At 40.0% G+C, this 15,143-nt stretch overlaps 2 protein-coding genes across 2 annotated transcripts in view; both read right to left on the reverse strand.

Annotated features, from left to right (window-relative positions):
• Positions 1–738: 738 nt before the first annotated feature.
• On the reverse strand, positions 739–7,363 carry LOC307042211 (UDP-glucuronosyltransferase 3A1-like). Its single transcript, XM_079685978.1, has 10 exons — positions 6,379–7,363; positions 6,098–6,199; positions 5,874–5,994; positions 5,445–5,608; positions 5,045–5,209; positions 4,312–4,520; positions 3,951–4,096; positions 3,654–3,739; positions 2,805–3,024; positions 739–2,727 (listed from the first exon to the last, which is right to left on the reverse strand). Exons 1-10 carry the CDS (start codon positions 6,458–6,460, stop codon positions 2,460–2,462), a joined length of 1,563 nt encoding a protein of 520 aa, XP_079542104.1. The 5' UTR covers positions 6,461–7,363; the 3' UTR covers positions 739–2,459.
• Positions 7,364–7,675: 312 nt separating this feature from the next.
• The window catches only part of spef2 (sperm flagellar 2), an 18,200-nt gene continuing 10,732 nt past the window's right edge, over positions 7,676–15,143 (reverse strand). Inside the window, exons 21-38 of the mRNA XM_079685976.1 lie at positions 14,684–14,811; positions 14,067–14,205; positions 13,832–13,969; positions 13,487–13,632; positions 13,119–13,164; positions 12,783–12,842; positions 12,545–12,677; positions 12,328–12,432; positions 11,111–11,249; positions 10,684–10,756; positions 10,342–10,498; positions 10,146–10,252; positions 9,742–9,924; positions 9,523–9,615; positions 9,245–9,415; positions 8,755–8,955; positions 8,191–8,313; positions 7,676–7,880 (exon numbers count right to left, since the gene is read on the reverse strand). Of these exons, the coding sequence (XP_079542102.1) occupies positions 7,815–7,880; positions 8,191–8,313; positions 8,755–8,955; positions 9,245–9,415; positions 9,523–9,615; positions 9,742–9,924; positions 10,146–10,252; positions 10,342–10,498; positions 10,684–10,756; positions 11,111–11,249; positions 12,328–12,432; positions 12,545–12,677; positions 12,783–12,842; positions 13,119–13,164; positions 13,487–13,632; positions 13,832–13,969; positions 14,067–14,205; positions 14,684–14,811 (2,208 nt within the window). The 3' untranslated portion in view covers positions 7,676–7,814. The remainder of the gene's footprint in view (positions 7,881–8,190; positions 8,314–8,754; positions 8,956–9,244; positions 9,416–9,522; positions 9,616–9,741; positions 9,925–10,145; positions 10,253–10,341; positions 10,499–10,683; positions 10,757–11,110; positions 11,250–12,327; positions 12,433–12,544; positions 12,678–12,782; positions 12,843–13,118; positions 13,165–13,486; positions 13,633–13,831; positions 13,970–14,066; positions 14,206–14,683; positions 14,812–15,143) is intronic.

Below are 15,143 nucleotides of genomic sequence, written 5' to 3' on the forward strand. Positions count from 1 at the left end.
ATATTTGGCCATCCAAATATAATGAGGATAATTTAAATATTAGAAACACTTAATGATATGCAATACAATTGTATAACTGTCTTTATATTTTTGTAAAATCTTTTTAAGTACAGCCAGACAAAAAAAAAGGATTTCAGTGAATCTAGTGGTGCAGTAATAGTTGCACACAATCTTAACAGTGTATTAGTATTTTAATGGTATAGTCACAGTGCATTGGTATTAACCTACCAGATTCAGAACATTTAACTTAAGTAACACTATTTGAAAATATTTACTTGCTTATAAGTAGGCCTAGAATTGGGCTTAACTATTGTTTTATAAGTCATGTTTTTTTAGGCACAAGATTAACTTTCTCATTCACATTAGGTCTTCTTCCCAGGTCACTAGATGGAGCTATAATCCACAAACAGTACAGATAAATGAAATCCATCAACAGTCACCTTCTCTACTGTCTGATTCTATCTTCCCATTTGCCTGTTACTTACTCACTGAAACTCACAGAGCCAATAGCCAAGCTAAACATTAAAGCCCATCAAATATATTTATCGTTTTGTCTTTGAATTTAGGGTTTTACTTTAGACATTCAATAATTACAGAACATATTCATAAATATACTACAAATTATAAATACAACAAATCTTACAGAAATATATAGATATTTTGTTTCAATTGTGTCCCTATTTTCAAGCCTAATTTAAATGACAAAAAAATAAGAAAAAAGACAGACAGGAACAGGCTACTAGGGTAGATCCAGTTTTAATGCAAGTTATGTCAAAACATCCTTTTTTCACACTTAACAAAAACACATCAGAACCACTACACATCCCTCTGAGTTAAAAATAACACATGCATGATTTAAGAACCTTTACATCAATTATTTCCTCCCTCTTGCCCCATCGTATGTGACATTGTGATGCAACTATCATTGTCCTTGTATTTTAATTGATAGTATCTTGCTTGTGACAGGAGGTCACCTGAAGTAGTCCTGTTTTGCCTAAATGCCATGGTTGTTAGTCAAGTTAAAATAAATGATTTAATTTCTAGCTTATAACAAAAAAAATAACAAAATGTTATTGTAGTTATATTATTAATGATGACTATTTCAAGCTTCTTTTTCTCAAAGCTTTGTTTCTGATTTTAATAATTGTCTGTGTTTTCTTTTTCATTGTTGTGTCCTTCTTCTTCATTATTAAAGTTTCCTCTGTGTTTGCCTCTTTCCTTTTTTTCCCCACCGGTGGTCCTGTTGTCTCATGCTTTGGCTGCTTTGCCCTGCCTGTTTAGGATTGCGTGCGAGACAGAGGAAGACTCACTGGCACCTTCAACTGCCAGCCCAACAGACGAATGAAATGCAGGGAAGGAATGAAAGAATGGACAGCTGAATGGACACAGAACAAGCTGTCCTAATTGGTCATTATTTCCTTGCTAATCTATATTTTCCTCCCTGCTAACCCCCAACACAGATGTGAAGAGTGGGAGGGAGGACAGAACAGAGAGGGGGGTCCTCCAAGGCCTGAGCTGCTTTCAAGGATGGCTTGAGCGCTGACCGTGAACGCTGCTGTACGCTTTTGTGCCTTGTTTAGAAAGGGGAAGGACACTCAGCGGAAACCAGCAGAGGAGGGTGTGGGGGTCAGAGGGGAGACTTGCAGGTGGTTGATAATTGAAGAGCCAGTAGACCATTACGCTGCCCCAAATACACACATGCAGATACACACGTGCATAGACACACTCTCCAGGTAGAGCGTACCTTTTTGAGAGTTCAGGTATATTCTATGACCATCAATATATTGCATCTACACAAAAGTACCCATCTAGCCTAGCATTGCAGCACAAAACATGTCTCAACAAACATCAATTTACTCTTAGGCTGGCTGCCACACGAAACCACACAAAAGCACAAAAGCAGTGCTTGGTGGGTGTTTGCATGCCTACTATCAGCCACCCTTGCTTGCAGCACAGTCAGATCAAAGCAGCACAGAGGTGTTGGACAGTGTGGCACTGCAGGACAAATGAGATGTCTGGTAGTCACGATGGCGCTGGGAGGGGAGAGGGCAGGACACTTGGCATTAAAAGGTTACTGGCTTAAGAGAAACTGGAAACGCAGAATATGAAACTCTATTCAGTATGCAAATTTGAGTAAATTAAAGTTATGCAACGTTATTCCTACCCTACCATCAAAACTGTTTTTAATGCATTTTTTGCACATTTATGTGAAATCCTTAAAAACAATGATGTTTTCTTTTATTGTTTTCAACTTTTCTTTTAAAAATTCTTTCTTCTAAATTAAAATACCAATATTTTCTGGTGAATCGTTATGAATAGATTACAACAAGACTGGATTATTAGTTGTACTTCGGCAGTATTTTAGGTTCGCAGTAAGTTTTCATATTGGCATTGGTGCAAGTCCAACATAAACTCAATCTCAGAACTGAATTAAACATCTAAAGTGTCCTTTAGTATTGCTATTGTACTTTTTTGTGTTTGTCCCTGCTATTCTTCTTCCTACAGAAAGTCCAGCAGAGAACTACAGGTCCCAGAAGCCCCAGGAAGAGAAGAAGCGCCAGGTCCAGCAGGTATCTCTGGTACCAGGCTTGTGTCAGTGAAGCAGGCCTTAGATGAGCTCCACCTCCACTATGCAGGATGTGCTCAACCCACTGGATGAGTCGAAGGGCTGGAGGGACAGGGTGAGATTTGTGGATCCTGCTAAGGGACAAAGCTGAAGACTTGATCCTATAAAAAGGAATATAATCGAATTAGAGACATATCTGTGCTGTACTGTCATCTCCAATGTTGCCCACATACTGTACCTGATGTCCTGTGTGAGTTTTTGAATTGTGGAGCTGAGCAGCTCCCTGGTGATGTGTGTGGGGTTGATGGTGAGGCCAAGTCCCTTTGTTTCAGCCCTCACCACATTATCAAACTGATCCCCAAACAGAGGGATTCCAAGCACAGGAACAGCATGGTACACCGCCTGGAGCAGGCTGTTTTGTCCACCATGGGTGATGAAGAGACGAGCTTTATTGTGGCCTGGGGTAAACAGAAAATAGGGAAAACATCATCACTGATTAGAGAAAGTTAGAGTGTTGTGGTTTAGTACAGAATAATACAACAGTCTTACTCTGGGATACTGGACTTGCTTTGTCCGGGGGCCGCTTTTGCAAAATAAGAGAAATTAATAAACAGTCAATGAATCGTGGACATCTGTAAGGAAGATCCTCCTCTCGAGCCTTTTGAAAATGATCAAGCTCTTTGTGTCTACTTTGATGATTTATTCTTAATGGAGTCTTGCATGGTAACTATCTTGCTGAAGGTTCAGCATCACTGGTCTATCTTATAGGCTAAGGCTCATTACACTGAGGGCTAAACCACTGCCAACACTCATTGGATGGGGAGGCACAGCAAGATAATTACACCACAGAGCAGCGACCATGATCATTCATGCTGTATTTGAATCTTACTCCTACTCTAAATGAGATCAAATTGTTTAACTGAACATTAAAGCAAGTAGTTGAGTTGTTTTGTATTACTTCGAAATTGAAGGTGCATGCATTCACGATTATATCTTGAAATTGTTTGTTTTAATCGTTTTTCAGGTGGTGCGTAATGCCCGCAATTTTAAAATATTTTTAACCGGTTAGAATAAGACAGGCTCTTACCCAGCAGATCATTAAGAGGCAGCCAGTCCCCTATCATGAGATTAGAAGGTTTATCCAGATGAGATGGCCAGCGCATGGGGTCATACCTGCAAGCCAAACACTGCATTTGTAGGCATTTCCCTCAACATCCTTACATATAGAGTTTTAAAAAAAAAAAAATTTAATCTTTCCATAATTTGGGAAAAATATTTGTATTTTCCCTCCCATCATTTATGTCTTTGTCAAAAGTGAGATCTGTGAGGAAGAAAGCTAAAAGTGTTATTTATTATGCTTGTATGAATGGTGTAATGCTTTCACCTCCAGAAAACCCCCTGAGGGATCCTAGAGAAGCCGGCCACCAGCTCCACAAGCAGACACTCCACAGAGACTGAGGACACCATTGATCCCAAAGTCACGACAATAAAACCTGCCTCTCCAAAACTCGAGATCCACAACTCAAGATCCTGCAAAGGGTTTGGGTATGGGTAATACAGGAAATGTGTGAAGGGACATTTACATAGTTGATTAAGGCAGGATGAGGGAGAGAAGGATGTAGATGCAGAGGTGAAGGGGGAGTGAGAAAGGTCAAGAGAGGGAAGGAAGGCTTGTTCATTTTAATCTTAGTCACACTGATGGATTTGGATTTGGACATTTGGATATGAGAATGAAGAGAAGAGACCTGCTCCAGAGGCTTGGCAGGTTTACTCAGCAGACCTCCCACCAGCACCGTGTAAGGCATGAGGGGCTGGGGGAACTCCAGTGAAAAGTCAGTGTTGAAGGCCCAGAGTTCAGCTCCTCCATGTAACTCCTTCAGACCTCCAGGGGGGGGTCCCGACTCAAGGTGGCGCTCAGCTACTTCCCTAAATGTCCGCCATACAAGTTCCTGGCCTTTGATAAGACACAATACACACATCATTCACATTTATGCTCAACATTTTAGAGTCAGTCAGATTTCGTATTACTTGTTAATGAGTTTAAGCTAAACCAATTGCTGACTAGTTGCAAACACAGAGCATTCTTCAAGGAACAAATAGAAAGTACATCTTTTTAAATCAGGATAGTAGGCCAATGCAGATGGGAACAATGTTAAAAATGGAGCAAAGAAGAAAGATTTATATATGATGGAAACAAATGTAAACATGCTCACCACATGTACAATTTGTCGAAATAAAAAATGAAAGGGAAATGATGATAAAGAAAAAAAGGATGGATTTTTGAATTCACATTATGTCCTGAAAAGCAGCTGAGAGAACTGAGAGAAGAATGAGACGTGAGAAGAAATATAATGTAAAATAACCATGACATCTATACAAATATTATCTAGAGTGTCATGTGGCTTACCCTAAACATGCGTGTTATTATGCAAGGCAAACAAAGACACTATGTGATCTCTAATGTAAGACCATTCTTACCAACAGGAGACAAGACAGAATAAAAGAGGTTCTTTGCACGACCCCAGAGGCTCATGTGGTCGGACAGCTGGGAGCTGAAGACTGGCACGTGGGACACCGGGCTGGGGAGGGCGATAGACAGCGGGCCGTTCAGAGTGCCGGGGTAGAAAGCTATGTAACGGACCCCTGGAGTAAATCAAGAGTAAAGGGCATAGAACTGTTGTAAATGTATTCATGGTTGTTGGTAGATTTGAAATAAAACACCATAAATCTGGCCTCATAATTCATTTCAATTCGTATATCTGCAATGAATAAAAGTGGCAAGGTATTGATAAATAATACATAACTGTTGAAATGGGAAAGATTTAAACGAAGACAGTAATTATGAAAATAACCAAGGTGATAAGAAGAGCAGATGTACCAAGTTTGTGTGCCAGGATGAAGGAGCAGGGGTTAAAAGCATCAAGGATGGCAATGTCATAGTTTTCCCTCTGGAGGAAACTTATAATGACTTTGTCCGCTAACAGCCTGTCACACTGATAGGACAGGTGCCCCATGAAGTTTAGAAAGTTCTTAAAGCTATCCCTGAGAGAGAAAAAAGAAAGCAAGAAAATTACAGAGGGGTGTCGAAATCATAACAAGATTTAAATCTGATATAATACAATGACGCAAGTTACAAATATCTTAAACTCTAAGAAAGTTCAGAATTCTAAATGAGTATCAGACAAATTGAAGAGCTACAAAATGCCAGACTCAAAAGTTGAAAACTAAATTAGGTAGTTTATAAGAGTTCTCTCTTTCTTCTAAAATAATTCAATTGTATCGAAGTGTCCAAGAAATCTGGGGATACCTTCCCAGTAAAAACTGTGTCTGTTGCTCCAGGAACCAGCCATTGTATTCTCTGATGTATTCCTCTCCTACGGACCAAGTGGTCGTCTGGTAGCTGTCTGCACGGCCAGCATAGGAAAAACCTAACAGGGATTCAGGGTAATTTCTATGAAAGAAACTGTGACAAGATGTGTCATGCAAGAATACTTTCTGTACATGTGAGTGTGTACTGTATGAACAGTTTACCTTTGATAACAGGGTTGCCCAGTTGCAAGAACATGCGGACCTGATGGCCATGCACGTGTAAGTTATGAGAGATTTCATCTAATAATAAGTAGTGGCTTCCTCCTAGAGAAAGTGAGAGAAGAAGAATTACAACAAATCACTATGCTGTCTGAAAAATGGCTCATACAGCTACATTTGAATATTAAAATGTTAAGGAGGCGCTCATTTATTTTTATATTTCTGAACACATTTTTTAAATGAATACATCTATTACTACCATTGAAGGACACTCCATTACTCACCAATTAGACAGACAGTCAGGATTTTGGCAGACTGAAGTACTGGAAGAGCCAGAAGAGGAAACATCCAAAATACAAACCCCATGTTGTTTTTAGAGTGCCACACACTGACCTGCAGCCAAAGTCTTCTTGAAATAGTCTTCCTATTCAAATGTAACCTTGCTTTGTCAACAAGAAGTCCTTATGATAAATGATGCCCCTTTAACTCCGTAATCGCAGCAACAAAGTTAGATCCAGGGAATATCTGAAGCAAACAGGTCCTAAAACAGAGCTATGATCCAGACCAATGAAACATTTTCCAAGATAAAAGTGCCAATAAATAACTCAGGGAAAAGTATTCAAATTCTTGATAAAATCACCTTTTCAATGGACCACGTTACGTCCTGAAAGTCTTCCCTTGGATCTCAGGTCTGTTTAGCCAGGAGTAAAGATGGTTCATATGTCTGCAGTGGTCGATGTCAAAGGTCCGACATTAAGACTTTGATGAATTCCTTATTCAGAAGGTTTTGGATGCAAGTCTGCAAGTATGATACTGTCTCCATGATACATGTCAGCGGCACTGTTTTCTCTATAAGTCACTGAGAGGTCCAAGAGCCTTGGACCTGTCCTGCAGTGATAATGAAAGGGAGGAGAAGAGAGAAAGGGAGGTGGGTCATAGGGGTGTGTGTGTGTGTGTGTGTGTGTTGGGGGGGGGGGGGGGGGTTCCCCCATGCCCATATTGTTTCAAATCAGACAAAAAGAAAGAGTCACATTCTCTCAAAGTTGCTGAAGAATGTGACCCCCTCCACCAATAAGAATCGAGAAGCATTTTATGATGATAATAATATTATTGTGATACCTGTACCTAATTGAAATGAATGTGTTAATAAGTGGCAAGTCACAAGAACAGCCAGCTTTCAAAACTGATTACCTTATTTACATGCTCATTAAAAAAGAAAACAGCATACAGCGTAATTGTGATTGATAGGCAGGCGGCACTGACTGCTAGAGAGAATAGCCACCACCAGAACACATGACTGCTGACGGGGCAGTGACAGGCTGAGGGTGCCCTGGCAGGCAGCAGGCAGTTGCTGGTAAGTCAGGCTTGACATGTAGGTTATCTTGGACAATGCTCTCATTGTAGCCACAACCAATGCCTTTCTGTTTCAGAAGGGTCATTAGAAAAACAAGTCAGTCAGAAAAACTGCTGGAGTGTATCGGGGGGAAAAACGAGTAAGAGGGGTCAATCCTGACATCATTGATGTTATTGTTGTCATTTCAACCACCGTTTGTTACAGACATTTCTACATGATGACGCAAGTTACGGTTGTAAATATATTTATTCAAAAATGAAATAAGCCATAGATATCATCGAAGATGTCAAAGGTAACTGTAACGAGAATACTTCACACGTGGCCAAAGCATTTTCAATGTGGAGCAGAGCATATGTGTGTCATCCTTTAGGAAACTGTTGAGCTGTTAGCCTCTCCTTCATCTCGATGAGCCAGTAGCACTCTATGAATGTTCTGAGGGACAAATAGAAAGGAAGAGAGAGGGGATTAAGAGATAGTTTAGGTCAAGAAAAAGGTTAAAAGGGAGGAAGAGATGACAAAAAAAGGTGAATTGGAAGGAGGTTTGATGCACATGATGGTGGACAGTGAGGACAGTGAGGACAGTGAGGACAGTGAGGACAGTGAGGACAGTGAGGACAGTGAGGACAGTGAGGACAGTGAGGACATTGGTCACAGCAGCAAGCAGTGTGCTATTTGTGGATTCCAAACTACCAAACATTGTTTTAGGGGAACAAATCACAAATAGATGTGTGTCCAGACTTACTACAAGCTGAAAGTGTTTTGAGGTCTCCATCAAATCCTGGATGAAAGGGTGCAGAGAGAGAACGGAGAAGGGGATACAGTCTTCAGGCATGTAGCCCAGTGCTCTGAATATATGCGCTAGTTGCTAAGGGCAAGCAGAGGAGAACCATTAGGGAAGAGTTTCCTTTTACTAATATGGTTAATAATTCCAATCAGAGAACAATTCCTCAAAAGATTACAGAGTACAGAAAACCCAGAGTCATTCAATTACATCTATTAGCTCAAGTATATTGCTTTCATTTAATCCTCGGTATTGAAAAAAGGTTTAGTGTCATTTATTTTAAGTGAACTATGTTATATAAGGTGTGGACTGTCCCCTTCATATTTTAAAATGGTTTCGAAACATTGATGGTGAACAGTAGAAAGCAAAATAGAATACTTAATCTTCCTGAGGGATAAATACATTCTGCTGAATTGAAAATGAAGCCTTTCATATTTTAGTACATTAAGTCGACAATTGTATTCCTTATTGAATTAAACTACTAATTTGTGCATTTCCTTTAAAGCCCAGTTTGAACTGTTGTACCTCAGTGTGCTCCTCTTGACTCAGGCAGTCTGGAGGAAGGTGGATGACGTCTTTTATTTTGGTGACTTTATGGGAGATGACAGCGAGGAGAGCAGGGATGGACACTTCCTGTTCCCCCAGCAGACTGCTTGATGCTAACGCACACTCTGCTTCTTTGTAGTCTTCATCCAACTCTGTAGCCTCTTCTATACTGGGCATCGACTGTGTGTATAAAGCATACTGAAGTAACACTGTTGAATTCAAGTGCAATAGTCTGTACTGAAAACACTCACTTGTTTCTTTCCAAAACAAATCACCAACCACAAAAATATCTGATGCATGTATAAAAAAAAATCTTGTTGGCATAACTGAAAATAATAATAATAAAGAGTTTCTTATATAACCCTGTGACAGGAAATAACAATGTTTGTGACTAAAGAAGATGAAGAAAAGGTGCTTTTGCAATGGTTTTTCCTTTCATTCGAGCATGTTTGTCCTTTTGTTATCTCACCTTGACAAGATGTCCCTGGGAGGAGTGCTTGAGATGTTGTCCTAGCACGACACTGAGCGCTCTGATGAAGCCCTGTCTGGGGTTAGGGTCGGCTGCAAAGTACTGCAGCATGGTTAAATAATCCAGTCGAGATGGAGAGAAAGAGTGGTCCGCAAACAACTGGAAAAAAAACTAAGAAGGAAGATGGTTCTTTTACGTGCCATGAGCAATTGAATTTCCCATTTCATGAATATTTACATTGGTTTGGAGTGAAATTGTCAGACTTAGCAGGATGTTACCTTGCGTAGGTTAGCCAGACGGTCATAAGGTAGAGCCTCTGAGGGGTCTTCTGGGACGGGCAGGACACTCTCACTGGAAAACCACAGCTCGGTCTGGTGAGAAAGGACGAGTCACTTCAACATTTATTTTTATTTTTAATGATGCTTCAGTTGTCACCAAAAATATGTAAAGTATACAGTATATAGTGTTGTGTCTGATTTGTGGGTGTGTGCAGAGACCTGTAGGTACTGCTCCTCGTTTATATAGCCTGTGTTTCCACGATCTGCTGCCTTGAAGCGTTGGAGCACAGTCAGCAGCTGTGACAGGGAGGGGAATGGCCAAGGGAGGGCAGCACTGAGCAGAAACTTACGCCAGTCTATCAGCTCATATTCATCTGTTAGCAGAGACACAATCTCCATCATCTAAGGGGAGGAGAGAAAAGGACAACTCTCCTGTAAGCAATGTGATGGTTCTTTTATTGTAACAGGACGGTGTGGTGAAGGAGTTCTTTTGTCTTGCTCTACACTAGGTTGTAGTCAGCAGAGGGATTATTAGAATTTGATGCTGTGAGAAATGACAAATATAATAGAATAAATCATTTGTGCTCTTGTGTTTTTGAGTGTCTGGAATAATTGAAGAGTACCTGTGTTTCATTCTGTTTAATCCAGGGCTCAGGCAAGGTGTTTTTGCCCAGTGTAACAACTATGAGATCCCAGAGCAAACTGTAGAACTCAGAACTGGATATGAGGCCTAAATGTTAGAAAGGAAGGGAAAGGATGGGTGTCAAATAGCAGGACTCATAGACCCATAACATTACATCCTGTTGGCTCTGTGTTAACCTGATGGAGCAACGTTGCATAGCTGTTGGTGGAGGGACTGTAGCTGGGTGATTGTTGGGGTGGACCCTGTGGGTTTCTCCAGAGGAGCTGGGCGGGGAGGGGGGGCTGGGCTAGCCACCATGAGGCAGTCTCCATTCAGGTAGAAGTCAGTACATTCCTGTAAAAAAGAATATAGAAGAGTTAGAGGAGATTGTGGTTCTGTCAAATGTCACATGCTGGAAAAACAATTGAAGTGTTATCCTCGAACTACCCTTCAACCAGTGAGCTCCACAATTAAGATATGGGAAGAATTTTCAAATATCTTACAAAAAAGTAAACAACCTTTAAAAATGCATTACATACCAACACCAGTTCAAATTTCAACTTATCACCAGCCTCAATGTGATGGCGGATCACTTCGGAGAGTTGATCAATACTAGAGAAAAGAGACACATGGAACATCAAACAGGACGTTTGGGGACAGAAATCTAATGTTTTACAAGAATTATGTATTTTTGTATTTATTTAATCAAATAACGAGGACAGTAGCTCACTACTCATACAATTCAATTATGGGTCTAACATCCGAGCACATTGACTTTATAGCATTATGACATGGAGACAAAATAAAGACAGCATTTATAACACTAATCAGAAAAAGAAAAAAAGATAATACAGGGAGAGCAGTGCAGTGTTACATTATTGCTGCTTTATTCACATTCAAATATCTCTTCATGCACATGTAGCCCACACAATACCATACATTGACCCACACTGAGCTGTACCATACCTTTTCATGGCTGGAAGATAGTGGGCTTCTAACCACTTCTCCATGTTGCTTAAAGTCTCCTCTGCTCTGCTCTGCAGGGAGTTCACTATCCTCAGACCGTGACCTTTTACCAGCGCAATGCGCATTTTTGTTGCATTCTCTAGAAAACACACACATGCATACAGCAAGACAAACAGAGGAACACAAGTACATACGTAAAGTATCATTTACACACATATACATATATGTTTACAGTAAGCACAAAAGTACACACATGGATACACAAGAGACTCACCTGCATGTATATCATAGTATACAGTTCCTACAGCCACGTAGAACATTAAAAACATGTATATCCCCCTGAGACCCACCCATTCATTTTTGTCTTCTGTGGAGGACATTTGGTTTTGGTCCATAACTATGAGGTTATACATGCCACAGTCCAATTGTACTCCACAGAGGACATCCTGGGCTTTTCAGATATGTGACAAATGGGCGTGGCTTTGAAAAAGATGACTTCATTGTATTTCAAAATGGCGTCCATCAACACAGGCACTATTTATAGAAACAGAAATGGTAAGTTTGTAATTTTGTAATTACCAGTGTTGTGAGTTCAATATTTGAATTAATTATAGTAAGGGAACATCTTAGGAGTTAGTGTAGTGAGTTTCAGAGCAGTGTAATAATTATTTGACCTAAAACTAAATGTTTTTATGAATGTCCTCTGAGGAGGACATTGGGGATCTGCTAACTTTTTATTTCCCCCATTTTACACAACACAAATGGAGTCACCTATGGGCCCAAACTAACACTTAGGTTTCTGTAGAGTTCATGACAGATGGATGCAGTGGGAAAACATACATCAAGTGCCTCAAGTGTCAGATGTATCTCTGCATTTCAAAAAAGGATGGAGTACTACAAATGAGGGCTCAGTATTTGTTGCATTGAGTTGTTGTGCTCTAATGTTGTCTAAATGTACTTGTATGTTCATGTTGTTTGTATACTATGCTTCGCATAACTAACACCTTATGTCCTCTACAAAGGACACAATAAAACAAAAATAAACAAATATATTTTTAGTTTTTGTTAGTCATTATGTTTATACCACCCTAAAGACTTGTTTGATAAAAAAAAAGGACATTTGAAACCTTTTTCTTTCTGGGTCTCAGGACATATATGAAGATTAAATATATTGTTATTGTGATAAATAGACAAACTACTGAAACTGCAGCGCATACCCTCTTGAGCCAGTGTGGCAGCATATTCTTTATGTATTTTCAGTTTGACATCTTCATAAGTATCAGCTGGTGCAGGGCTGGGTTCAGGGGGGGGGGATGGTGGACCTGGAGGAACAAAACTTGGATAAAATAAGGATGAAAAATACCTACTTTTTCATAAACAACATGTTAGAGGGCACTTCTCCACGGCTTGCTTAATACTCTACAAATGACATACCTTTCTTATCTGTGGATGGCTTCGTCCCTTTTGTGTTTTTGTTTGCATCTGCAGAGGCCTGCTGGGCCTTCTCCTTCTCTTGAGGTTTCCCCTTCTTCCCTTTCATCTCCCCCTGGTGGGCTTCTGCTGATACCTACACACATGTATAACCCATACACGTCAGGAATTAAAATAAATATGACTGTATATATATATACCCCCTTATTTACTTATGCAAACTGTCACAAACAAGAATTACCAATTTGCTGATGCCTCTGAGTGCCTCCGTGTAGTCAGAGGTCAGTTTATCTTGGGGAAGCTAGAGGTAACAATGAAAACCGTTAGTTTCTCTTATCATTAATTAATCATCATTAATTAATCATCACTGAGTGTTTTTAATTATTTTGAAGAACATTTTCTTTCAAATGTATTTAAGAATGACAAAACTAAAATGTCAACCATAAACTGTCTTAAAATATGGTACGGCTTGAAACATTACAAAGATAACTGGAATAATATATATTGTAGTCTTTGTGATTTTGAGAAAGACTAAAATGATGAAGTTATATTCAGAATGACTGAGGGATGCCCTGACCTTGACAGGTTCTGTCTGGTCCTGGATTTTCTCCTTGGAGTCGGGACTGAAGAGTAGGAAAAACAGGAGAAGAAGAGGACATTTCTTATGTGTGCATGTGTTTGCGCGGAGAAGGATTTGGACTGTGAGAAAATGATAGCATCCATAATGTCTTCTAAACCAGTTTGCAGTAAACGTAAAGTTAATGCTGTGTGCGATTGTGCATCATCCGTACATTTGAATTGTACTCTTATCCTATCTGACTGCACAGTTGCTCAGTACTGAGCAAATAGATCTTTCACTGACTGCAGTTATTTCTAATCATTTACTATTTACAGTTTTGTAGGTCTTTGACATATTTAGGTTGTTATGAATAGTGTATTTCTTGCCTCTCGTCCTGATCCTTCACTTCTGGGAAGTCAAGAAGGGGGATACAAGCCAACCTGGAGGGTAGCTCAGGCAGCACCTCTCTGCACATGCTCAAATAGTAGACTCTTAGAATACAGAGTGTATCCTGGAGACGGTCTGACTCTACCTACACAGCACAGTGTATCCAAGGTTACGGTCACACAAAAGATTCATTGAATATTCCTACTGCACACATCATTAGACAAGGACTGAAAACAAGCAGTGCAACAACAGGTATACAACAAAAAATATAATCCATTATATGAGTTTATAAACAACAACATTTAAAAAAGTCAAATAGTTAGAAGATGAAAATGAGGAAGCACCTGCATGAGTTTAGAGTGATAGTTGATGAGGATGACCGTGTGTTCCTCCAACCAGCCGTCCCCCATGAGAGCGGCCTTCTCTTGCTCGTCCTCCTCCTTACACTTGTCACTAATGTCCCAAAGACGTTCACGCAGTTCCTGAAGACAAGTTTTATATTTTCAGTTTTGAGCAGGTTTTATACCATTTTCATGATCAAATCAAGAATAACTGTATTGTGTTAGAAATTGTTCTCACATCCAGTCTCAGATGCAGCTCTGCTTTGGTATCCTCGTCTTTCCTCATATCGTCAGGTATGCTGTTGAAGTCCTTTTGCCAATGAGACACCAACTCCTGCCTTAAGTCAGGACGTCCCAGGTAATGCTTGTAGTCCTCTCTACAGGGAACCATAGAATTACATATTGATACATGTAAACATATATCAGAGACAATTCTTTTAGGTCTTATATTTGAACATAATTTTCCACTTTTATTTGTAAAATATTTCTGATAAAGGACCATACGGTTAGAACATTTGGGTCACATCAAAAATTAACCTAAAAATAAGTGTTTTCAAAATACTGAACTTACATACTGCATTTTTGTAATGGATTATAACCATTGTAGCAAAGATGTATAACAACCCACAGTTTTTTATTTACAAGGCATCAATGTGTTGCTTTTCATGTTATCAGATACACAGTTGTAAGAATGTACTGACATTTAAAAGCCAATAATGTAACTTCAGCGATGGATATCAAATATAGAAAGGGAGAAAAGACATGCATTGTGAAAATGCTTTGTTATGAGTTTGTTTGAACTGATTGTTCTAAAAGACACCTTGTCCACACTACTACAAAGGCCCGGCAGTATACCTGATGTTGAATAGCTGATGGTTAATAACACTGCTTTGCGAGCGGATCTGCTGCATTACTGTCTTTACGTTTTTCACATAGGAATCACACACTGTGTCCCAATGGGGGCAAATGAACCCTGGGACTTCCTAAAAATAAAGAGGGGGAGGGAAAAGATGAACATAGCAGGGGGCATGGGAGGATAGAGGGCAATCAAACAAAACATTATATAGTGTTATGCAACAGATTTGACGGAAGAAGAGGACACTTCACATGTACTGTATCTTCAAATAATTAAAACAAATTATGCAAGGCAACACAGGTAGGGTACCACAACTGATTCTTACCCCTAGATTCCACCGGGTCCGTCTGCGGCGCGTTACGGGCGCGTACGGCTGCGCCGCGGTGCTCACGGCGATCGCGGCCACTCTAGTCAAAGGGTGTTTTTCCACCACACGCGGCGCGTTACGGCTCAGAAGCG

Source organism: Notothenia rossii (genome assembly GCF_949606895.1).
Source record: "Notothenia rossii genome assembly, chromosome: 6".
Taxonomy (NCBI): domain Eukaryota; kingdom Metazoa; phylum Chordata; class Actinopteri; order Perciformes; family Nototheniidae; genus Notothenia; species Notothenia rossii.

Coding starts and splice junctions, on each gene's coding strand:
- LOC307042211 (XM_079685978.1), bottom strand. CDS start 6,460: ATGGGGTTTGTATTTTGGATGTTTCCTCTTCTGGCTCTTCCAGTACTT. Junction 5,995..6,097: donor GGGCAACCCTGTTATCAAAG/GTAAACTGTTCA, acceptor AATCCCTGTTAG/GTTTTTCCTATGCTGGCCGT. Junction 4,097..4,311: donor CTGCCAAGCCTCTGGAGCAG/GTCTCTTCTCTT, acceptor AACCCTTTGCAG/GATCTTGAGTTGTGGATCTC.